Here is a 21,200-nt window from a genome sequence, read left to right as displayed (position 1 = left end):
AAACTGCTTCCACACCAGAACATTGGATTTGAGAAAAACCAAATCTGTGTTTCTCCAAGCAGCCTCAGAACAAACTATCTCTTATTCTCTTTAAAAAAAAAAAAAAAAAAAACAAAAAACAACTTTACATGGGGTCAAGAGGAAAACACCTTGACAAGAAGGATGTCTTTGACATGTCAGGAACTGACCAGACCCCATAATATAAAACTATAAACTCTTTCGAAAGAGTTTCCCTTCAGGGGAGGGCAGTGAGGAAGGAGGATAAATTATAATAAAGCAAGGCATATGCAAATATAATTATATATAATATATGCATATATAATGAAGCCTATTACTTTGTAAGGTAACTTGAAATCAATAGTAATATAAAAGTAAGTCATAAGGGAAAAAAGTTTTCCTTTCAGAAGAGAGAGCTGCTCGAGTTCTCTGCCCAAGGAAACATTTTCCTAGGTTCAGCTTCTCAAGGCACCCAGAGGCCACTGCAGTGTGGGACACTGGGGGGCTTCATCCATAGAACACTGGCTTTGCGGCCATGCAGAACTCAACAGTAACAGATCTCCGGTGGCTTCTACCCAGATTTCAGAGGAAGGCCTGGGAGGCTAGGAAGCGGCTAACACGGTTGAACTACCTACAAAGAGCTCGGTGGGGGTGAAGCCTGTGCTGCAATGGAAACCCCTTGAAGATGCCTGACCATGGAATGTCCGCTCATGACAGCCTCAGGCAGTGGACTCAGCAACACAAGAGAAAAGCCACGTAGAAGGAAGGGCTACTCAGTCCACCACATCCACCATGCCTCTCCAGGACTGGACATGGCTGTGCGGGCTGTAATCCTTACTCTTCTGAGTTCTGGTCTTATTTTGGTACTATTCTCTCTTTCTATACCCTCATTTATGCCACAATACGTTAGAGGCATGCAAATTTGATTTATTTATTTACTTCTCTATTACAGGGTTCAGCACTAAGAGACTGCCTTAAATTTCAGTAGGGACTTCTGAACAACGCTGGAATTGTTAAAATCATACAGTCTCATGGAGATAGAGTGAATGTAGAATGTAGCCTTTTGGGGTTCAAGGGTGGAATGATAGGGTTTAACGTGACGTGTTTGGTGTCAAGTTGACAAGAGGTAGATCTTCATGTCTTGAGTGTTGACTTGAATGGATTAAGAGATGCCAAGATTAGTCAAGTACACGCCTGGGTGTTCTCAGAGATCATTAGGGATCTGACCTGATTAGCAGATCAATGCCCTGACAGATCCAGAAGACAATGGCATGATTAAAAGGTGGTGAAAAGCAGAAGGTGGGGCTTTTGGAGGAAGTCCATCATTAGAAAAATGCTCTGGCCTCTTTGTGTACCCCCTTCTCTCGGCTGCTTGCTGCCAAGATGATCTGTTCCACCACGGCCTCCCTGCCACTGTGGGCTGAAGCCTGTGAATGCAAGAGCCAAAATAAGTAATTCCCGCCCCCTCCCCCAAAGGCAAAAATGGTTAAGGTTCCCACTGTGTACATTTTGCCCTACCCAGGTTTCATTTTAAAGGAAATGTGAAAAGCTGTTCTTAGAGAAGTAAGCCTGTCGGAAGTCATGCGAAGGCACAAGAAACGGGACATGGGAACAAACGAGACACGTCGTCGTCTGGGGAGATGTGGGAGCCTCCCAGTATGGCAGAGGGCCTGAGGTCTGCTACCTTTTTGGGAATAGTTAGTTGGAGACAAAGCAGGTGCCAGCTCCCAAATGATCTGAAGGGCTGGGCAAAGGAATGTGGACTCAGGCTGGAAGCCCTGGGGAGGCACAAAAGCCTTCTGAGCAGGGAACAGCGTGACCATATTTGGGCTGTCAGAGTGCTGGGCGGCAGAGGGGAGGGGAAGGGGCGGAGCCCAAACCTAAGGCCTGGGCGGTTTCCTCTAGGTGGGAGTCACCAGAGGCCCACAAAACAAAAGGTTAAAAGGGGAGGGGGGACACAAAGAGTGGGGGTGTCAAGGTGGAAAGAAGGGCAGAGGCAGAGCAATCTGTGGTCCTAGGTTAGGCTTTAGGATGGCAAGATGTAGTCCCAGCTACTGCTTTGGAACACTCAAGTGAACACGCACAACGCTATGGTTTCTCTCCTAGTGGCTCAGGTCCTGGAAGTTTGACTCCAGCATGGTGATGTTCCAAGTGGTCAGACTTTTAAAAAGACAGGGCCTAATAAGGTCATCGGAGTGATCCCTCCACAGAAATAGAGTAAGGGATGTGACATTTTGATTGATGCTTTTTCTGTATCTTATATAATATACAGATTTTTATATTTGTATAATTTTTGTCTTATATATTATATAATATATGAGTGCTTTCGTGTGTGTGTGCTTTGCCTGCATACATGTAAGAGCACCATGTGTTTGCCTGGTACCCACAGAGGCCAACTCTGAACACGACAGAAGACAACCAAATGTCAGGCTAGAACCCAGAGGGGGCCGCCCTGCCCTGGGCCAGGCCAGCTCACCTGAGATGACCTCTAGGAGCAGCATGAGCTTCAGGCCATCACGGAAGTCCTCCTCGATGTTCTCGATCTGTGTCCCTGCCTTCCGCAGGTGAGAGTTGCACCAGGCTGTGAATGTCTAACACGAAGGCAAGAAAAGCAGGTGGTCAGTCTCCTCATGAGCCATACAGTCTCTGTGGCCCTGTCCACAGGCCTCAATGACTTCCGGTCCCCTCCCCATCATGTTCCCCCCCTCCGCCCTCCCAGCTGTTCGGTGTAAGATCCTCAGTAGGCTCGTGACGCCCTCAGTTTACAAGCCACAAGAAGGGCCCAGGGAGGATGGCCACAGTCACATCAACCAATCAGGAGGCTCTTCACAGAAATGCCAGGGAGGCATCCTTTGGGGCCTAAGAGTACATCAACCAATCAGGACGCTCTTCACAGAAATTCACGTGAGGCATCCTTTGGGGCCTAAGAGTATATCAACTCTTCACAGAAATGCACATGAGGCATCCTTTGAGGCAGAAAGGTACCGGTAGGGGATGGGAATGAATCAGTACATCCCAGCCTTCCTCAATAGCATCATTTCTACCCCCACCCAGAAGGGCCACAGTCTCATTCTTAGCAATCTCCCTCTATAGTTTTAAGAAAGAGTAAAACCAGAAGTTACCTGTAAAACCCACTGGCACCTCTGGCTAAGTCACCTTATAAAATCCTTTCCTTCCTGGTAGCCAACCAGGGGAAAGGATTCTTTTTTGCTGCGGGACAGAGTTTGGAGGCATGGTGTAGGGATAAGGAGAAAGTCCCCCGGCATGCATATGTGGGTATCTGGGTGAAGGTGGATCGCCCTCAGCTGTAGAAGCATGGAGAATCTCAGGAGGGGTGGAAGGAAGTTGACGCAGACCATCAACTTTGTAGCTACTTCTCTGTGAGATGGGGTGGGGAACGATCAAGCCCCAGCCATAGGCAGGCCACCAACCAAGGGGGCTTATGCTAATAACACCTCCCGATGACATGGTACAGACAAGGGATGGGCTGACTCCACAAACACGGGAAACAGATGCGCATACATTCCAGTTTCTCCTGTTCATTCAGAACTCGGCCAAATCTCAACCCATGACACCACCACACGAAGCTCAAGAGTCTGGTCCTGTCCACCTCACTGTAGGGGTCGCTCAGCTCTTTCTGCCTACCCTGCAAACCCCATGGTTGAGTAGCATGCTTAGCAGGTCTCCATTTAGGGGAGGTCACTCACATCCCACCTTCCTTTTGCTTTGGGAACCTCCAAAGCGAAGAGGCAAAGGGTGGGCAGAGAAAGACCATCCAACTCGCTGTCAAGGGGGACAACAAAATTTGGCTGTCTGGATTTACGAACAATGGTGAAGAGCCTGTGATAGCAAGAAGGGGGACGGAGAGATGGAAGAGGTCAGAGGGACAGCGCTGGACGAACTCTGCGCTTCAGTTCTCAGATCTCACTGGTAACTAACCTACCCAGGGCAAACACCCACCACCGTGACAGGGACAAGGGGCGTGTGCCATACCAAATCTTTGTGGAAACCACATCAGATCAGGGTAGGCAAAGGAAAAATAAACCATTCCACAGTCTGCTCCGACCTTTGTACCCTGCTTGGCTAACACACCTACTTAAAAAGGACTGGGTACAGATGTCACTTCCTCCAGGAGATGTGTCTGGGTTGGGCGCAGAGCCTGCAACACCGCGTTCTACTGTTGCTTGGACCCGGCAACATGGCCACTGTTCGGCCACTGGTCAACCCGACAGCTCCTGCAGGTCAGTACTTAACACTCACCTGCTAGGCCCTGGAGGGGGATCCCAAAGAGCCAGCTTATCGCCTATGTGCGATACTAAGTGGTTAGTATTAGGAATTTTCCGAAGCAAAAATTCCAATCAAGCCAAATCAAAACAAGAAATATCCAGGTTTAATGGGATTCCTGCACTCTCCAGTGGCCCTGAGGAAGAACCGGAGAGGGCAAACACAACCCAACCAGGGAGTTCACTTAAGTGCCCTGTGGGAGTGGTCCTGACCCTCCAGGGAGGGGATTTGAAGTCCAGACAACTCTCAGGCCTGGGGGCTGAGGGCTACACTCCCAACTTAACAGGGCAGGGAGTGGGTAGGTGGCCATCCTCCCTGGTACTTAGAGACCCTCTGGCCTCAGGACAGCTTGGGAGAAAGGGCTGCCTGGGTCATCTGCCCTGGATACCCTGGAGAGGAGAGTGTACTCCTTAGCTTTTATTTTCATTTTGCTATCGTTTCTTTAGTCGGCATTAAAAAAAATACTGCAACCAAAGTACTCTTTTGTTGGCATAAAAAAATCCTGCAAAGTGTTTAAATCTTTAGAGTAGGCACAATTACTCTGGTTCCACACAATCTCTCCTAACTGCCACCTGTCCATACTTTGGCCCATAGCCACCAACACTGCACACAGCACTGTAGCTAGGGATGGGAGTGTCTTATCCCATGATCAGTATCTCCTATCTCAACACCTAGTTCTTAAGCCTCTTCCAGGCCCACCTCTAGCTTTCAGAGCCTTGACCCTCAGCCAAAGGCTTCCTGAGGCTTTGAGGGAACCTGGCTAGTGCCAGCAACTGGAAGCTCAGGTTCCTGATGGGAGCCGCCCACCAGAGAGGACCGGGAGTTCTCCCTGTTTACTAACCTGGCCCCTAAGGCAGGCAGGGAGGAAGAGGCTGTTGTAAGAGAGCTGAGCTTGTGAAAGCGGCTAAGTACGGTAGAAAGCAGCTGGCCCCATTTCCTGGGGAAGCTGCGGGAGCCAAAACAACACCTGTGTTTGTTCAGGCCTCCAGGACAAAGCCCTGAGGCTAAGCCTACCAGAAGAGTCAATAAAAGCCCTGGTCTCCAGGGCCCCACAGCTTAGGGTCCTGAACCCCTCAGAAGTACTAAAGTACCCCTACAAGCAGTAGCCACACAGCTCAGGCATGGGGGATGTGGAGTAATTGAATGTTAAGAACACACTCTTCCCAAGGGCTGTTCAGAATCCACTGTTCTCTAGACTCCAAAACCCCAGATCCCTTAGCAGTAAAATGAGGTTCACAAGGCACTTCCAAGTCCACAGGATTTAAAACACGATTTACAAAATGCCTGCCATTATACCCACCCAAAGGCCCCAAAACAACAACAAAAACCCAAACATGGTGGCTGTCCTGGAAGGCCTGGAGCCACTATATATGTTCTCTCTCCACAACCCTTCCCTGCCTCCATCCCCCAAACCCTTCAAGGTCCCAACTTTCCAGGTGCTGCTCCTAGGAACTTCGGGATGGGTGCTACAGGGTGCTGAGGTTTTTATGGCAGCCCGGTGCGCCCCAGCAGAGAAGCCACAGACCACCATGTTCTCTCCTCAGGCTGCAAGGAGGAAAAGTTAGCAGCCAAAGAGACACCCATTTCAGACACCCCCGGCCCCACACAACACCCAGCAGGGCGGGCAGTGCTACACTCAGAAGCCTAACAGTCCAACTTATTCTAGAAAAGGGGCAAAGGACCACATGCCTGCCTGCGTCCTGGTGGGCCCTACTTTATCTAACTTCCACTCCATCCCCAAAAGTCTTCACTCCCCTCCTGGAGCATCCCCTCTTCTCACAGTCTAATACAGAAACAGAAGACAGGCTTCCCTTTCCCGCTTCTCCTGCGCTCTCAGGAGCCATGCTTAGGCAAGGACCACACTGGGACCTACTCCCAGAGCTGCGACGGGGCAAGCACGCCTCTCTGCCTCCGCTGTACCTCTCCATGCATGATCCTCTCCCCCATGCACACACATACATGCACCTGTGTTCATGGGCACCCAGCTGCCAGCCTCTGCAGGTCTTAGACAGGGAGGGAAAATAGGAGGAACCTGGGTCACCTCACCCCTCCCTGACCTTGGTACCTAATGGGGGCCTGAGGTAAAGATTGTGTCCGTGTATCAGGATAGCTCACGGTCACAAAGGGTGGTGGTACACAGGTTGGCCGGAGCGAGAAAGACACTTTGTCCCCAGCTCCCAGGGCCTGAGTCTTGCTTCCCTGGTTTCTACTATGTTCTCATTTTGCCATTAACCACTACCGTGACAATATACCTTTAACATACCTTGAGAATGCCCCTGGTTTTTGAGAATGCCTCCCTTCTGGCTCAAAGATGTCTAGTGCCACAACTTTGAGTGTGGTTCTACCATACTCAAGGTTATATATACTCTTCTCCATGTACCTCAGTTTTCAGAACTGTACAATGGGGACAACAGCTATCTACCAGGCATGCATGATAATACTAACAAAGTAGTAGTATTTGTATTAATAATGGCCCTATTATATTAATGTGTCTGGAATGCAGCGGGCCTGATGTGGCCACTGCTGTTATTGTTACTGCCTCTATTGTAGTTTATGTTAAGATTCCCAGAGTCACATCCAGTAAGAATTGGGGTATAGAAGCTTATTTCCCACGGCACGAGCCAGGGACTGAGTTTTTAATGTGACAGTCACAGTCTTGACCTTAGTGGAAGGAGGGAAGCAAGTACAGGAAGGCCCCAGGCTTATGTGACATCACTTCACAGAGCAGGAATCAGTAGGACCGCAGACAAGGTGGCCACAGAGATGTCCACAGACCCCACATCTATCACTGTGGGTGTGTGACCTGTCCCAGCTCCAACTCAGCCAACGGCAATACGGGGGTAACAATGGACACCCCGTGAACCGTCAACAGAAGATCTGACGAGAGGCCCCTTAAAACCAAGGGAGGCTTGGTTTTAACCAAGTTAAAACAGGCATGGCAGCACACGGCTTTAACCCCAGCAACCCAAGGCAAAGGCAGGTGGATCTCCATGAGTTCAAGACCAGCCTTACATAGTAAGTTCCAGGACCACTAGGACTACATAGTGAGACCCCGTCTCAAAACGAAAACAGCTACAAAAACAAAACAGGAAAGGGGCCCCTGGGCTGGCATGGGGATGCCACTCAGTAGCTTCTAAGCATTGTTGTTGCCATGGCCGGAGAAAGCCACCGTCATTATAGTACAGCTGCAAGCACACTCCATCGATGACATCAGATAGCATGCAATATCCTCAAAGTACAACTGAGGGCACATGGATCAGGCTACCCAACTGACACCATCACTAACCCCCTCACAACTTCTGCTCCCCAGAATGACACTGATTTCTGGCTTGGGTATGGGCGGCATGTTGGAAGGGGTGCAGGAGCAAGGCTAAAATTTTAAGTGTAAATTTGGTCAAATCAGTGAGGCAAATTTTGTGGAATCCACCGAAAACCAGTCACTGGAAAGCCAGTGACAGCACAAGCCAGATGGGTTCGGGAGACCCTGTGTCAGCAGGATCAGCGGGAGAAAGGCAGCCTCTTCTAGCAGCATGGCAGTGAGTCGCAGTGAGAGCGGAGGCACCTGTGGGCTGGCAGGTGATTGTCAGGACATGGGAGACCACCCAGAAGGGAAGGAGACCAGAGACACACGGGAAGGAGACCAGAGACACACGGGCAGGAGGGGCAGGACTAGGGAGCTGGGTCTCTCTCTCCAACCAGGAGAGAAGACATGTTTAAGGAAGTCATCTCAACTTCTCCGAAGAAGACGCCTTGCAGCCCCAGGCAGAACAGGCCACAGGTGAGAGATGTGGACTCTGCAGCTGGATGAGGAGACAGCTGCACCCAAGCCTCCACGGCCATATCTGGAAGATCATTGTGACGGCCTAGGCAGCTGCTCTCATGAAGGACAGAGAGCTTTAGGAAAGATCACAGGTCACTGGGCTGAGGGGACCCGAGGGGGTCATGCTGTATGTCACAGAAGGGTACCGTGTAAATGCTGTTGAAGGGGTTCACAAAGCTCCCAGGCTGAGCTGCACAAGACCCTTTATGACTGTGATGCTACAGAAACCTGGGCAGCTCCTGAAAGTGTTAAGACCAGTGTGAAGGGTTCAGCCACGCCAAGCCACGTGCTTCAGTATATAAGCTCTGTGTGTGTGTGTGTGTGTGCGCGCGTGTGTTGGGTTTTACAAGACAGGGCTTCTCTATGTAGCTCTGGCTGCCCTGGAACTCGCTCTGTAGACCTGTCTGGCCTTAAACTCAGTACAATCTGCACTCAGGAAGATCTGCCTGCCTCTGCCTCCCAAGTGCTGGGATTCAAGCCGTGTGCTACCACTGCCTGGCATATAAACTGGGTATCTTGACCTTAATACTTTAAGAAGAATCTGGGGTTAGAATATTCCCCATTGGAAAAGTAGCATGGCCTTAGACACCCTCAGACCATCATGAACTCTACCTAGTCTGTCAATCTACTAGATGTCAATCACAGTCTATCCCAAGCCAGGTGGTGGTGTGTACCTTTAATTCCAGCAAGTGGGAAGCAGAGGCAGGCAGATCTCTGTAAGTTCAAGGCCAGCCTGCTCTACAGAATGAATTCCAGGACAGCTAGGGCTAACAGAGAGAAACCCTGTCTTGAAAACAACAACAGCAAAAAGTCTATTTCAAACTGAGCTACCCCAAGATACCCCTGTGGAGAATCTGGTCTAACGGAGGCGAACATAAATGCCAGAGATGACAGCAACTGTGCTTACTAAGCATGCATGCACTTACTGTGAGCTGGACTCTCCCTCTTCTGAGTGCTTTGCCTCATTTAACTCAGTGGATCTTCACAGGGACACTTCAACAGGAAAAGAAGAAAGGACTTCTATGTGGAACCCCTCGATCTTTAACTATTGCTACAGTCGAAAATAGAATACATGCCACAGGAACCCTGTCTGCCTCCAAAAAAGCAAAAAGAGCCAAAGGCCAAGTCTAAATTAAGTCTTACTAGGTATCTCTCTGCTCCCACGGTGGAAAACCATGGACCCTTTCTAAGTCTGCTAACAAAATAAAGTATACATGCACAGCATGCAGCGCATACAATAAGCACATAGCCGATGGCTGTGCCTATCACAGGACACTCCTAAAGACCACTGATGACAACAGCCATCTTGAGGACGTTCCTGTCAAAAGTAAAGGGGGCACCCTGCGAGGAAGGGAGAACACTCCACAGGTAGAATCGATCAACAGCCCGTGTGTTTCAGAAAGGACGTTAGATGGCTATGCACATTTTGCCACGCCTTGTGAACTAAAACAAAGGGTAATGTCCTTGTGCTGGTTTGTCAGTCATTTCGACACAAGCTAGGATCATCTGGGAAGAGAAAAACCTCCACTGAGGAACTGCCTCCATCAGATTAGCCAGGAAGCAAATACGGGGCGTGTTCATAACTACTGACAGATGGGTGGAAGGGAAGCTCACTGTGGGCAGTGCCACCCCCAGGCAGGTGGCCCTGGGAGGTATAAAAGAGGTCGTTGGGGGCTGGAGAGATGGCTCAGAGGTTAAGAGCACTGACTGCTCTTCCAGAGGTCCTGAGTTCAATTCCCAGCAACCACATGGCGGCTCACAACCATCTATAATGAGATCTGGTACCCTCTTCTGGCATGCAGGCAGACATGGAAGGAATGTTGTATACATAATAAATAAATAAATCTTAAAAAAAAAAAAAAGGTAGCTGGCTGTGAGCAGCTATCTTCCACAGCTCCTGCTTCCGCCCCGCCCCTTCGCTCCTGTTTGAGTACCTACCCCAGTTTCCTTCCCTATCAGTGGACGAACAGGGCGTGTAAGCAAAAATAAATCTGTTCTTCCCCATTACTCGTGGTCATGGTGCTTACACAGCAATAGAGGGCCAACTAGGACAGCCACCCATTATCGTTGCAAATGAATACCTGCTAGTTCCTGTCAGTGGGGCGTGTGCAAGGCAATGCCCAATACGACCGTGTGCAGGCTGGTTCTTTACAGCCCTAAAGGAAAGCAGCTTGCCAAAGCGAACCAGAACAAGGCTGAACTATACCCTAATTCGGAGACTCTATCCTGGGTATAAAATGCCAAATAAAGAAAAGGCTGTAGGGGGCTGGAGAGATGGCTCAGTAGTTAAGAGCACTTGCTGTCCTTGCAGAGGACCCAGATCCAATTTCCAGCCCCCACATCTGTAACTCTAGTTAAGGGGATCCAATGCCCTCTTCTGGCCCCCACAGGTACCAGGCAGGCATGTAGCACATGCAGGCAAAACATCCATACACATAAAATATTTTTTTTAAAAAAGGTTTTTTTTAAAGAAAAGACTTTAAACATGAAAACATGTTCCCTAGCTAGCCTTAATGAAGCAAAGAAAATTAGGATTATTGTATTAATAAGGTATATAGTTAAGTAAATCACCACGTGTTCAGTTAGAATAGAAGATGACTAGCACGATGGGCTTTGAAACTACATTATTATAAGAAAATGCTTATATATAATTAACAAAAAAGTCTGAAACAAGATTGTGCATGCTAACCGTTTATAAACACAGGTTTCAAACTGTGTACAGTCACACAAACATGACAAAATGACTAAGGCCAACTGTGTCCAAACACAAACACACTTGTGCTCCAGGAACTGAAGTTCCCAGGACTCTGAGCTGCTCTTCTGGCCCCACGGCCTATAAATACAGTTGGTCTGTTACCCTCTCTGCCTTCTCCCCAGCTAGCCTCTTCTTTGGGATATTTGTTCCGCCAAGCAAAATCCAGGCTGTCCACGCTCAAGTGACCATCCAGAGAGGCCTCTGGTGACACCAGCACAGAGTAAACAAAGCCCCTGCAGCCACTTGAGACTGGCTCAGCAGGGACAGGGCAGCGGCCCGCCACAGGCCTAGGCTTTCACCTGCTGGCCACACCTTTCCTGGATACCTCTTCCTCTTGCAATCAAGGTTCCCAGCCCTGGTTGACTTCAGGGAAGTTATTGTTCAAAGGACAGGAGTCAGTCAGGAAGCCTGGACCTGCCCTGCCTAAACTAGGCATGTGACCTCAGATAAGTTAACCTGTCAACTCTGAAATCCCATCATCGGATGCTTCAAAAACACAGCTAAAGAGAACACTGGGTGACAACCTTTTGTTCCTCCTCAGTTTCTTCCCAAATAAACTCCAGAGGGATGGGTGGTTTAACCTCAAGGGACTCAAAACAAGGCCAATGTTTCAGTCTCTCTGACCCTCCCCAGCCTAGCAGATAACTGTTTACTAGACAGGCTAAGATTTGGTAGCCGGTTGCACTGATGGTGCCTGCAATCCCAGCACTCACCAGGCTGGGGAAGGAGAATCGTCAGCCTGAGGTTAGCTTGGACTACAATGAAAATGAGAAACCAAAGCTTGATGGTAGAATCTTCCTGGGTGACGATGCGGGAGAACCTGGGACCAGTGGCTGGCTCCAGGGAAGAGGAGGAGAGGTTTGGGATGGAAGGGAGGGGCAGTTGCTTTCCCTAGAATATCCCTTGGTTTCCCTTTGAATTTTACAACACATACTGCCTTTATCTATTTAAAAAGCCATGCAAATGTAAAGAAAGTCTGTCTGAAGTGTGTAAATTTCAACATTATTGGCAGGCAGGCCTCTGGGATGGGACAGAATAGACTTCCTCTTTCTCTGGGATCAGGAGTGGAAGGGTATGGATGCTGATACAGTATCATTGACTGTTTCTATAATAGAGAGGGGAAACTGCCCCTTACATTTAAAAGAATGAAGGCTGGGGTGTATTGACTCTTGCTTACAACCCCAGTCCTTGAGAGCTGGAGAGAGGAGGATCAGCTCGAGGTCATCCTCAGCCACACAGAAAGTTGGAGACCAGCCTGGACTATAAGCCATCCTGCCTCATAAATCCATACGTACACAGAGTGAGAATATGACAGCCCAGTGATGGTGGCGGTGGCGGCGACCGCCTTTAACCAGCAGCCGGGAGGTAGAGGCGGGCAGATCTCTGTTACAAGGCCAGCCTGGTCTGTTATGGCATATGACTTTAACTATGTAAAAATGTGTTACATTTGTTTTTTTTTGTTTTGTTTTGTTTTGTTTTGCTTTTTTGAGACAGGGTTTCTCTGTGGCTTTGGAGCCTGTCCTGGAACTAGCTCTGTAGACCAGGCTGGTCTTGAACTCACAGAGATCCACCTGCCTCTGCCTCCCGAGTGCTGGGATTAAAGGCGTGCGCCACCATCGCCCGGCTGTTACATTTGTTTATGCTGCATTTAACAATGTAAAGATGTGTTGCTTTGCCTGACTGGTCTAAGAGAAAGCTGAAAGACAATAGAGCTAGGCAATAGAGATCCCTCAATAAGGCAGGGCAGACAGGCAGAATGAGGAAGAGAACTAGGAGTAGTAGAACAGACGGGAGTAGTAGGACGTACGGGAAAGGAAGGTATAAGCCCTGGGGCAATATGCAGATGAAGAGAAAAAGGTTAATATAAGCTATACGAGCTAGTGGGACAAGCACAAGCTGAAGATGAGCATTCACAACTAATAATAAGTCTGTGTGTCATGATTTAGAGACTGGAGGTTCAAGAAAGCCTGTTTGTTACAGATCTGCAAAGATTTTTCAGAACAGCCAGAGCTAAACAGAGAAAAAAAAACCTATTTAAAAATAGCCGGGCGATGGTGGTGCACGCCTTTAATCCCAGCACTCGGGCGGCAGAGGCAGGCGGATCTCTGTGAGTTCGAGACCAGCCTGGTCTACAGAGCTAGTTCCAGGACAGGCTCCAAAGCCACAGAGAAACCCTGTCTCGAAAAACCAAAAAAACAAAAACAAAAAATAAATAAATTTAAAAAATTAAAAAATAATAATAATAAACAAAAAGAATGAGAGAGACAGAGGGCTCTGAGAAAATCAAATCCCCTGGTAAAATCCTACAAGAAAAGGCATAACTAGAGAGAGGGACAGAGGACAATCCAGCATCTGGAACAAAAGTTCCCCCATAGTTAAGTCTATAATGGTGAATTGTAGGGAGAATCAAAGTATGCCACATCGTCCCAGAACCCTCAAAGGAGTAGCTAAGCTTCTTGAAGGGGGAATGAAACTTTCTGTACAAACTGGCAATTCTAGGCAAACAAAATTTAAAAAAAACAAAACCTACTGGATCCTATAGCCTTCCAACCACAGCAAGCACTACGCTGGCTGAGGTGCCAAGGGAACTGGTCAGAGCCAGATCCCAACTGTGCTGTAAAAGCAGCAGGCCAGAGTCCCTGGTGTGCTTGGGTTTAAGTCTCCGACTCCACCTGCCAGCTAACAAAGAGAGGGTGACTCCCCAGGGCCACCCTAGAGGTCCTCAGGGTTCCCGCAAACGAGCAGCCAGTTTGGTCAGGGCCTGCACTGTAGGGAGTAGTCCCTCTAAGCAGAGACCTACCCAGAAGAGACCTCAAATGCCTGGTGTGCTGGTAGTGTAAACAGGAGTATCTGGGTAGCTTATCAAGGGCGGTGTGCCAGCCTTTCAAAGCAAGAGTCAGCTGCTTCACCCGCAGATAAAAAGGCAGAGCTCCACCGATCACCTCCACCCAGATCTGTTTACTTTCCGCCCACTTGGGAGCTGCTGTGAAGGAGACTTCAACCACTGGTTGCTCTCTAAGTCACCCTCCACACACACACACACACACACACACACACACACACACACACACACACCCATATACCCCCGTACTAATGTTGGGGTCAAGGAAACTCAGAATGCAGATGGCCAAACAGGCTAAGCTCTGGGGGCCGACAGGCTGAGCTGTAGCCCTGACCTAACCTCTCACTAGCCCTGACTCGCAGTCTGAAGATCCATCCACACAGGTAAACTACTAGCACTACTACTAGTCAGTGCTCTGTCCACAACAGACACCTGAAAATGCCAACCAGCTGGTCCAAGTGGCCTTACTTAATCCACCTAGGCCTAAGTGCCTGGCCTGACAAAGAGGATAAACAATGTCACTACTCCCAGGGCTGTTAGGATTAAGACAATGCATGCTAACCAGTCAGCAAATGCTCTCCCTGGTCATAGCAGGAGCCCAATAAATGTCCATTGTCACTTCCTCTTCCCTTTCTGTTTAATCAGAGTTAATCATTCACAGAGCACCAAGTATTGGCAAGAAAGAGCTTCAGCTATTTTTCTCCCGCTCATGAGGAGACCCAAATCAGCCTGTAGCAGAAGGGGAGCTGTGTTTTCTGGTTTGTGTCCATCTACACAGCCCATTTCTGGAGACACAGTGCCAGAGACCGGAAGAGTCACCCACGTCAAAGTGGCTGTTGAACCTAAGGAGCATTCCTTGCTTGTAAAGAGCCCACCATGAGGCCCTGGCATGCTCTTCCCTGCCCTGTGCAGATTGAACCTGTGCACCCTGGGAGAATTTGACACTGAGACACAATCCCAGTGGAGAAACTGTTCTCTTAGCCCCTCGCTACTGAGAGTCAACTGCACCTACCAATCTGCCACCATCATAACCCCCACCACTGTCCTGCTCCTAGAGACTGCAGAGTCCCCAACAAATGCTGCAGCCACGGGAAGCTCTGTCCGTCACCAGCTTTATCGTCCCAGACTTGCTTGGTCTCTCTGAGTCTTGATTCCAGCACTAGTAAGGGGCAAAAACAACCTCAGTTCCCTAGGACTATTGTGAGCTAGTGCGATGTGCTCAGTCTAGAGCTGGTTCCGTGTGTGTGTGTGTGTGTGTGTGTGTGTGTGTGTGTGTGTGTACAGTGTGTGTGTACAGTGTGTGTGTACAGTGTGTGTGTACAGTGTGTGTGTACAGTGTGTTCATCCCATCCCCTTCACAGGGACAAAGTATATTACTAAGTAAAGCTAGGCAAAAGGCTCAGGCTGTAAAGACTAGCCTGGGAGTCTGAGGCAGGAGGATTATGAGGTAGAAGCCACCCTCTGGGCTACAGAGCAAGACCCAATCTCAGAAAGAAAGAAGGAAATATGGCTGGGTGTGACGGCACATGCCTTTAATAATCCCAGCACTGAGGAGGCAGTCAGGCAGATTTCTGTGGGTTTGAGGCCAGCCTGGTCTACTTAGTATGTTCCAGGCTAGCCAGAGATACACAGTGAGACCCTGTCTCCAAAATTAATTATTAATTAAACAGTGGTTGCTTAGAGCTGGGGGTGATAGCCAAGGAGTATGAAATTTATTTTTCTATGTTCTCAAATTGGTTGCACTTACCGATAAAATACAGTGAAAAGTATTAAGTTATAAAATTCTACCATGAAGGGTCTATTTAAATTTTTCTTAACCCAACAAGTTAAATATTCTAGGGTCCCACAAAATCTTTTATGCTAACATTAGTCTTTTTTTGTCTCTGTCCACGTGACCCTTTGGAAGAAACCCACCCCAAAAGCAGGCTGTGGCTCCTTCGTGGCTAGCAAAAGGGACTGGGGATCCCTATACGGCTACCCCAAGGCATTCAAGCCAGCAGGAACGAGGATTTGAAGGCTAGTGGAGCAAGCAGGCTTTCTCTCAGCAGAATGGCACCCCATCCCAGCAGGCCAGTTGGGGAGCGAGGAAGCTCTTGTCCCCCAACTTACATCCCGAGTGAGTGCTTCTGGCCCTTGCTGAGCTGACAGCACACAGACCTCAGCCAGTTAAGATCCACAGGCCTGGCCTGCACATTCCTTCCCCATAGAAGGAAAAGCCACCTACAAATGAGCTCATTTGGTTTTTTATCTGGCACAGATTCTAAAACCTACAGGTCACCCAGTTCCACAGAGAACTCCCACAGATGACAAAGCCTGCTAATCTTCAATACGGGGCTCTGCGGTCTGGCCGGGTCTAGACCCTAACAAATCTCTGCTGTGGTGTTGAAAGATGGCATTGACGCACTAATGGCTGCACCTGTGTGTGAGAAGATCCATCTACTGCTTCTGGGCTGATGGAAAAGCACTTGATTTATGGCAGGGGCTCAGAAAACAGAATCGGGTTAGCATCCATCTCTTCCTGGGTCATTTCTATGGAATGCGCCGTGCTAACCAGGAATGAAGAGCTGGACTAGATTCCAAGCCCCTCTATGGAATCTGCTCTCTGGGGTCAAGCCACAAAGCACAGTTTGTTTGGTTTTAAGACAGTCTCATGTAACCCAGGCTTGGCCTAAAACTCACTATGTAACAGACTGACCATGAACTCCTACAGACAGGGAACAGTCCGTTTATGTGCTGTGTTTTAACAGCTCACCACATCCTCAGCACAAATTCCCAAATTGCTTAAATGAAGAAACTGTCCATGTCTCTCCCCTTTCTGTCACTAGACCTATACCACAGTCCACACCCAGGCTTATCTAGAATATTTGGCACAGTGCCCAGGAACTCCAACCTCCATGCAATGGCTGGAGACAGCTGGGATCCAGCCTTGTCAACAGGTTTCGGGGATTTAGGAGGAGGGGTTCCTGGAGGTCTCCGGCTCCACAGAGATGTAAGCTGTCTGTAACAGACACCAAGCACCCTCGAGAACAGCCTGCGCCCAGAATCTGGGTTCACACAGACGAACCCAACGATGAAAAGGCGGAAGGAGGGATGGGAACACAGAAGGATGGAGGAGGCGGCTCAGTGGAAGGGGTCTCCAACTGGAACTCACAGCAGAGTCACGGGAGCACTTGTTAGAATCCGGATGGCCGTGTCCTGCCACCGGAGCACCTGCCAGTGCTCCGGGAAGGTGGAGACATTTCATTTCTGCAGGTGCTGCTCTGGGAACGCCCCTGTCTAAAGACCTCACACTTGGTGGTTAAGATGTGAGTTGATGCACTCTTGGTCTGCCGCTTTACTGGCCTTGGGATCTAAATCAATTCCCATCCTTTCTGAGCCCATTTCCAAGATACTTTTTTGCTGAATGGTAGAGAGGGCTTTCGAGCAGCTTGTCTATGCAAAACCCTAGCACAGCCAAAGAAATCTGAAGTACAAGAAGAAAGGAAAGGGTAAAAAAGGTTAAGGGTGGACAATGCAAAGAAACGAGACTGTGGGGACCAGTCTGGGGCCATGGAATTGCCGTAGAAATGGTTCTCCAAACCCTGAAGAAGTCATGGAGGATACTGGGTGACAAGGGCACTCTACAGCATGTCTAGAGAGTGGTCTTGTACCTCACGAGGGACTTCAAGGTGCACTCACCCTACAACCCAGCAACCCCTATCCAGGGCATTCTCCCATAGCTGAATACTGGGTTGCGTTGCTGTCAGGGAAAGAGTGGAGGGGGTGTGAGAGGGTCTTTTGTGGGGAGTGTTGTGTAGGAAATGAGACAGGCACACAGTTGGTCATCTTGTATGGACCCACAATGACAGTGGGCCCTGAACAAAGAGCCTAACCACCTCAGTTCCCTTAACCTGAGGTCCAATCAAGTTCCTTTTTCTTGAGCACACACAGTACAGATCAGCACTTTTACAGGTAGTCCAGAGTCGCATGGTGGTGATGCACACCTTTAATCCCAGCACTCGAGAGGCAGAGACAGGCAGAGCTCTGAGTTTGAAGCCAGCCTGCTCTACAGAGCGAGTTCCAGGACAGCCAGGACTAAGAGAAACCCATCTCACCCCCCCCCCCCAAAAGTAGTCCAGAGGGCTGGGGCTGTAGCTCAGTGTTAGAGCACTGACGAGTATGTACAAGGCCCCGGATCAGTTCCCAGAACTACATACATGTATGTGTGTGCACACACAGAAAACAGCATACATACTCTGAACCCCTGCAGTAAGGAGAAGCAGGGAACCCTCGCCTATGTTAGGCAGTGGGACCTGTTACAGTCACTGCGCTCCCAGCCTGTCCAGGAGCCCAACACAACAGACCTGCTGCCCTGGCAACTGGTCAACCCCTCGGCATGACCAGCTGGACTCCAGGGACAGGGCGGACAGATCTGCAGCAGGCAGCCGAGGCACAGGTAAGCCTCTGTGGCAGTGTGTGTATGAAGATCTGGCGGACCATTCCTGACTATGCTGGGATGCTCGGAGACCTACAGCTAGCGCCCAACCAGTGGCCTCATCTGGGCTTCGGTGTGATCACTGCCCTCCTCTGAGATCAAAGAGACTCCACCACTCATTCCCCTAGGAGGGCTCCTGGGCTGCAGATTAAGTCCCAGGCCTGCTTTCGGTCCAGCCTCCTCCAAACCTTGAGAGGAAAACAGTGTTACAGCCTCACTGAAGGGATGAGGCCGAATGCAAAGAGAACGGCTTGGAGCCCTAAGAGGAGAGGAAGCAATCAATCAAGCTCTGTAACTATTCAATGACTTTGGCTATTAGAACCACCCAGCGAGCGGCTGGCTCTCTCAGTATGTCTATCCAACTCACTAAGTCACCACCGAGGCATGCATCATCAGCTCAGCTGATCTGCTCCCCAACCCTCCTTTAAAGGAGGAGCCAGGGTGAGCAGCGGCAGCAGCAACCCCAACAGCAGCCGCGGACGGCAGAGCTAAGGTCTGCACTGTGGCTCACGGGACAGCTGAGGCTCTTCTAGGGAAGCCATGCAGTCGTAAAGACTCCGTTTGACTAGCTAGCTCTGCCTGACACCTTGCAGGAAATCTAGATCGGGATATAGAGCCACGTGGAGACTTTTTCAACTGTCTGGGACCGAGGAGGGCGGCTGAAGGGCAGCCCAGGACACAGACCCGAGACTCACCTCCAATGCTTAGATTAAGCCACGAGAGGGGCCCTGGCCCTGTGGCTCCCTGGGGATGCAGAATGAGCTGGGTCAGGCAGGAGTCTCTTCTAAGGCTCAGTTTGGGGAAGGTAGAAAAGGGGTTTGAATTCTTGTCTCTTGGCTTCTGAACACAAAGCCCATTGAAAAAAAGACAATGAATCATTAAAGAGGCAGCCAAGCTGGTGGTGTGGATGCCAGGGTGTGAGCAGCCGGCTTGTTTGGGCTTGGGCTGGCCAGCCCCCTTACAGCAGCCTCTCACAGCAGGCCGGTGCAGATCCTCCCTGCCTATGCTCTCCCCCACCTCCCTCAGGGAGTTGGAGCTAACTCACTCATTCATTCACTTGTTCATTCATTTGTTCTGAGTACTGATACTGATACTGTCAGTAAATAAAACCAGTCCCTAGGTCACGGAACCTAGGGCTCGACAGGGGAGATAAACGGCAAGGGGCCGTCACATGAGGTCACGGGTGGGTTCTGGCCTGACTCCTGCTCCAAAGACAGTGACTTAGGAGGAAGGACTGCAAATGTGAGGCCCTGATAATAAAAGCTATTCATATTACATCAGCAGTGAGAACCGAGCTGCATGCACATGCTCCAAGCAGAGGGAGCAAAGCCAACAAACAAACAAACAAAAAAATAAAACCATAGCCCCTGTGACTAACAGCAGAGGTGAACATGGCGCCAGAGCCCCAGGAATCTGGGTGCCCACAGAATGTGAAGATTGCTTCCCCTGAGGACAAGAGAAGCCACTGAAGATATCTGGTCTGATTTCAGCTGAAATCAAAGGAGGGGTGACAAGGTGGGAGTGAAATATGGGTGACAATGACACCTGCATCTTGGAAGGCACATCAGACTGTTGCAAGCAGGAGGGGCAACCTGAGACAAGAGGCGCTCAGACCCAGGTGGTGAAGGCAGAGAGGTAGGTGGAGCCCAGAGACCCTCTAGGAGGAAGGGGAGGGAGAGTCCAGAGCCCAAACCAGCCCTACCCCCCCAGGTACAGACCTGAGCTGAGTCCACGAGGGAATGAAGTCCACTCAGGCAAACCACTCCAGAGTCCACCAGCAGAGCAGGCGTGTAGAGAACCAAGAAAGCATCTTCTCCAAGGCACCCGCCCACCAAGCCAGCATGGCTAGCTGCCATACCTGTACACATTCCCGTCTGAACAGGGGAGCCAGCTTTGTCCAGGCTTCTACAAGGCTCTCTAAGCCAATCAAGATCGTCAAGGGACACTATCTATCCACGCGACTTCCTCAATAGCCTCAGCATGCATTGCGGCCTACCTAGTCTGTGCCACCTAAAACATGCCTTTCCAATCTTTCTACATCCTGACACCTGTTGATGCTCTACGGCTCTGGGAAGATGCCCAAGGCCCACCAGGCTCACCTGGGTCCTAGTTTTCAGAAGGAACACCTGGAGCTCCACTTCGCCATCTGTCCCCTCAGCTGGTCTTTAGAGGCCCCTAAGACAACCTGAGTGTGTCACCCCTTCCCATCATCCTCTTCCCATCCCCTACTTCTCCACGCTTGAAAGCAACATTTGCTGCAAAACGGACACACTGCATCAGAAGACCTGAGTTCTAATTCTGGGTTCACCACTGGGGACAAGCTTCCCATCTACAACGCCCCCCACTTCCCGAGGAGTCATACCTGCTTCCTCTCAAGGGGCTACGTCTGGTGGAGATTGGTTATACAGGGAGAGTGAGCTGAAGGGAAAAAATAAGTCACACTTCTCAAATTGGCCCCATTACCTCAAACGCTGTCAGAAATCCCGCCCTGACCACTGCCACTCTAGTTCAGGAATCCTAGGGTGGGGCCCACACATTGGTATTGTAACAGGTACTCCAGGCGAATCCTGTAATCGGGCAAGCTTGGGCAACTGTGGGCTAAAGAAACGCACAAGCAGTTGAGGGCCCCGGCCTTTGCAAAGATGGACGTGCTGCGTGCTGCTAAAAGCACAGTTCGGTCCCTCCCACTGCACTCACACCCATCTACGCAAGTTCACCAGGTACGAGGCAGCAGCCCTGGTGGCCTACATCCACCACCTGGTTCTAACAGCATCCACACAGGACACACAAACCTCTCTCCGCTGATGAGGACATCAGGGGCCAGGAGGAAGGTCCAGGGGGTAAAGCGCTTGCTGCACAAGCCATGTAAAAGCCTGGCGTGGTGACATATGACAGTAACTGCAGTGCTGAGGGAGCAGAGACCAGTGGCACCTTCAAGCTCCCTGGCCAACCAGTCTAGCTGAATTACAGTGAGCTCCAGGTTCAGTCTGAGCAACTAAAGACAACACTGGACATCAAGGCCATGTGC

The 21,200-nt window shown here is 49.9% G+C and overlaps 1 protein-coding gene across 3 annotated transcripts in view; it reads right to left on the bottom strand.

Annotated features, from left to right (window-relative positions):
* Nucleotides 1-21,200, bottom strand: part of Actn1 (actinin alpha 1) — a 95,770-nt gene that overhangs the window by 37,664 nt on the left and 36,906 nt on the right. For all 3 annotated transcript variants that reach the window (XM_041658117.1, XM_041658119.1, XM_041658118.1), the window contains exon 2: nt 2,474-2,588. In XM_041658117.1, coding sequence (XP_041514051.1) covers nt 2,474-2,588 — 115 coding nt within the window. The remainder of the gene's footprint in view (nt 1-2,473; nt 2,589-21,200) is intronic.

This window comes from Microtus oregoni, unplaced genomic scaffold (genome assembly GCF_018167655.1).
Source record: "Microtus oregoni isolate MIOR12 unplaced genomic scaffold, Mior012 000009F_ref0000495, whole genome shotgun sequence".
NCBI classification, from domain to species: domain Eukaryota; kingdom Metazoa; phylum Chordata; class Mammalia; order Rodentia; family Cricetidae; genus Microtus; species Microtus oregoni.
Note: the sequence above shows the minus strand (reverse complement) of the source record. Positions and strands in the feature narration are given on the sequence as shown.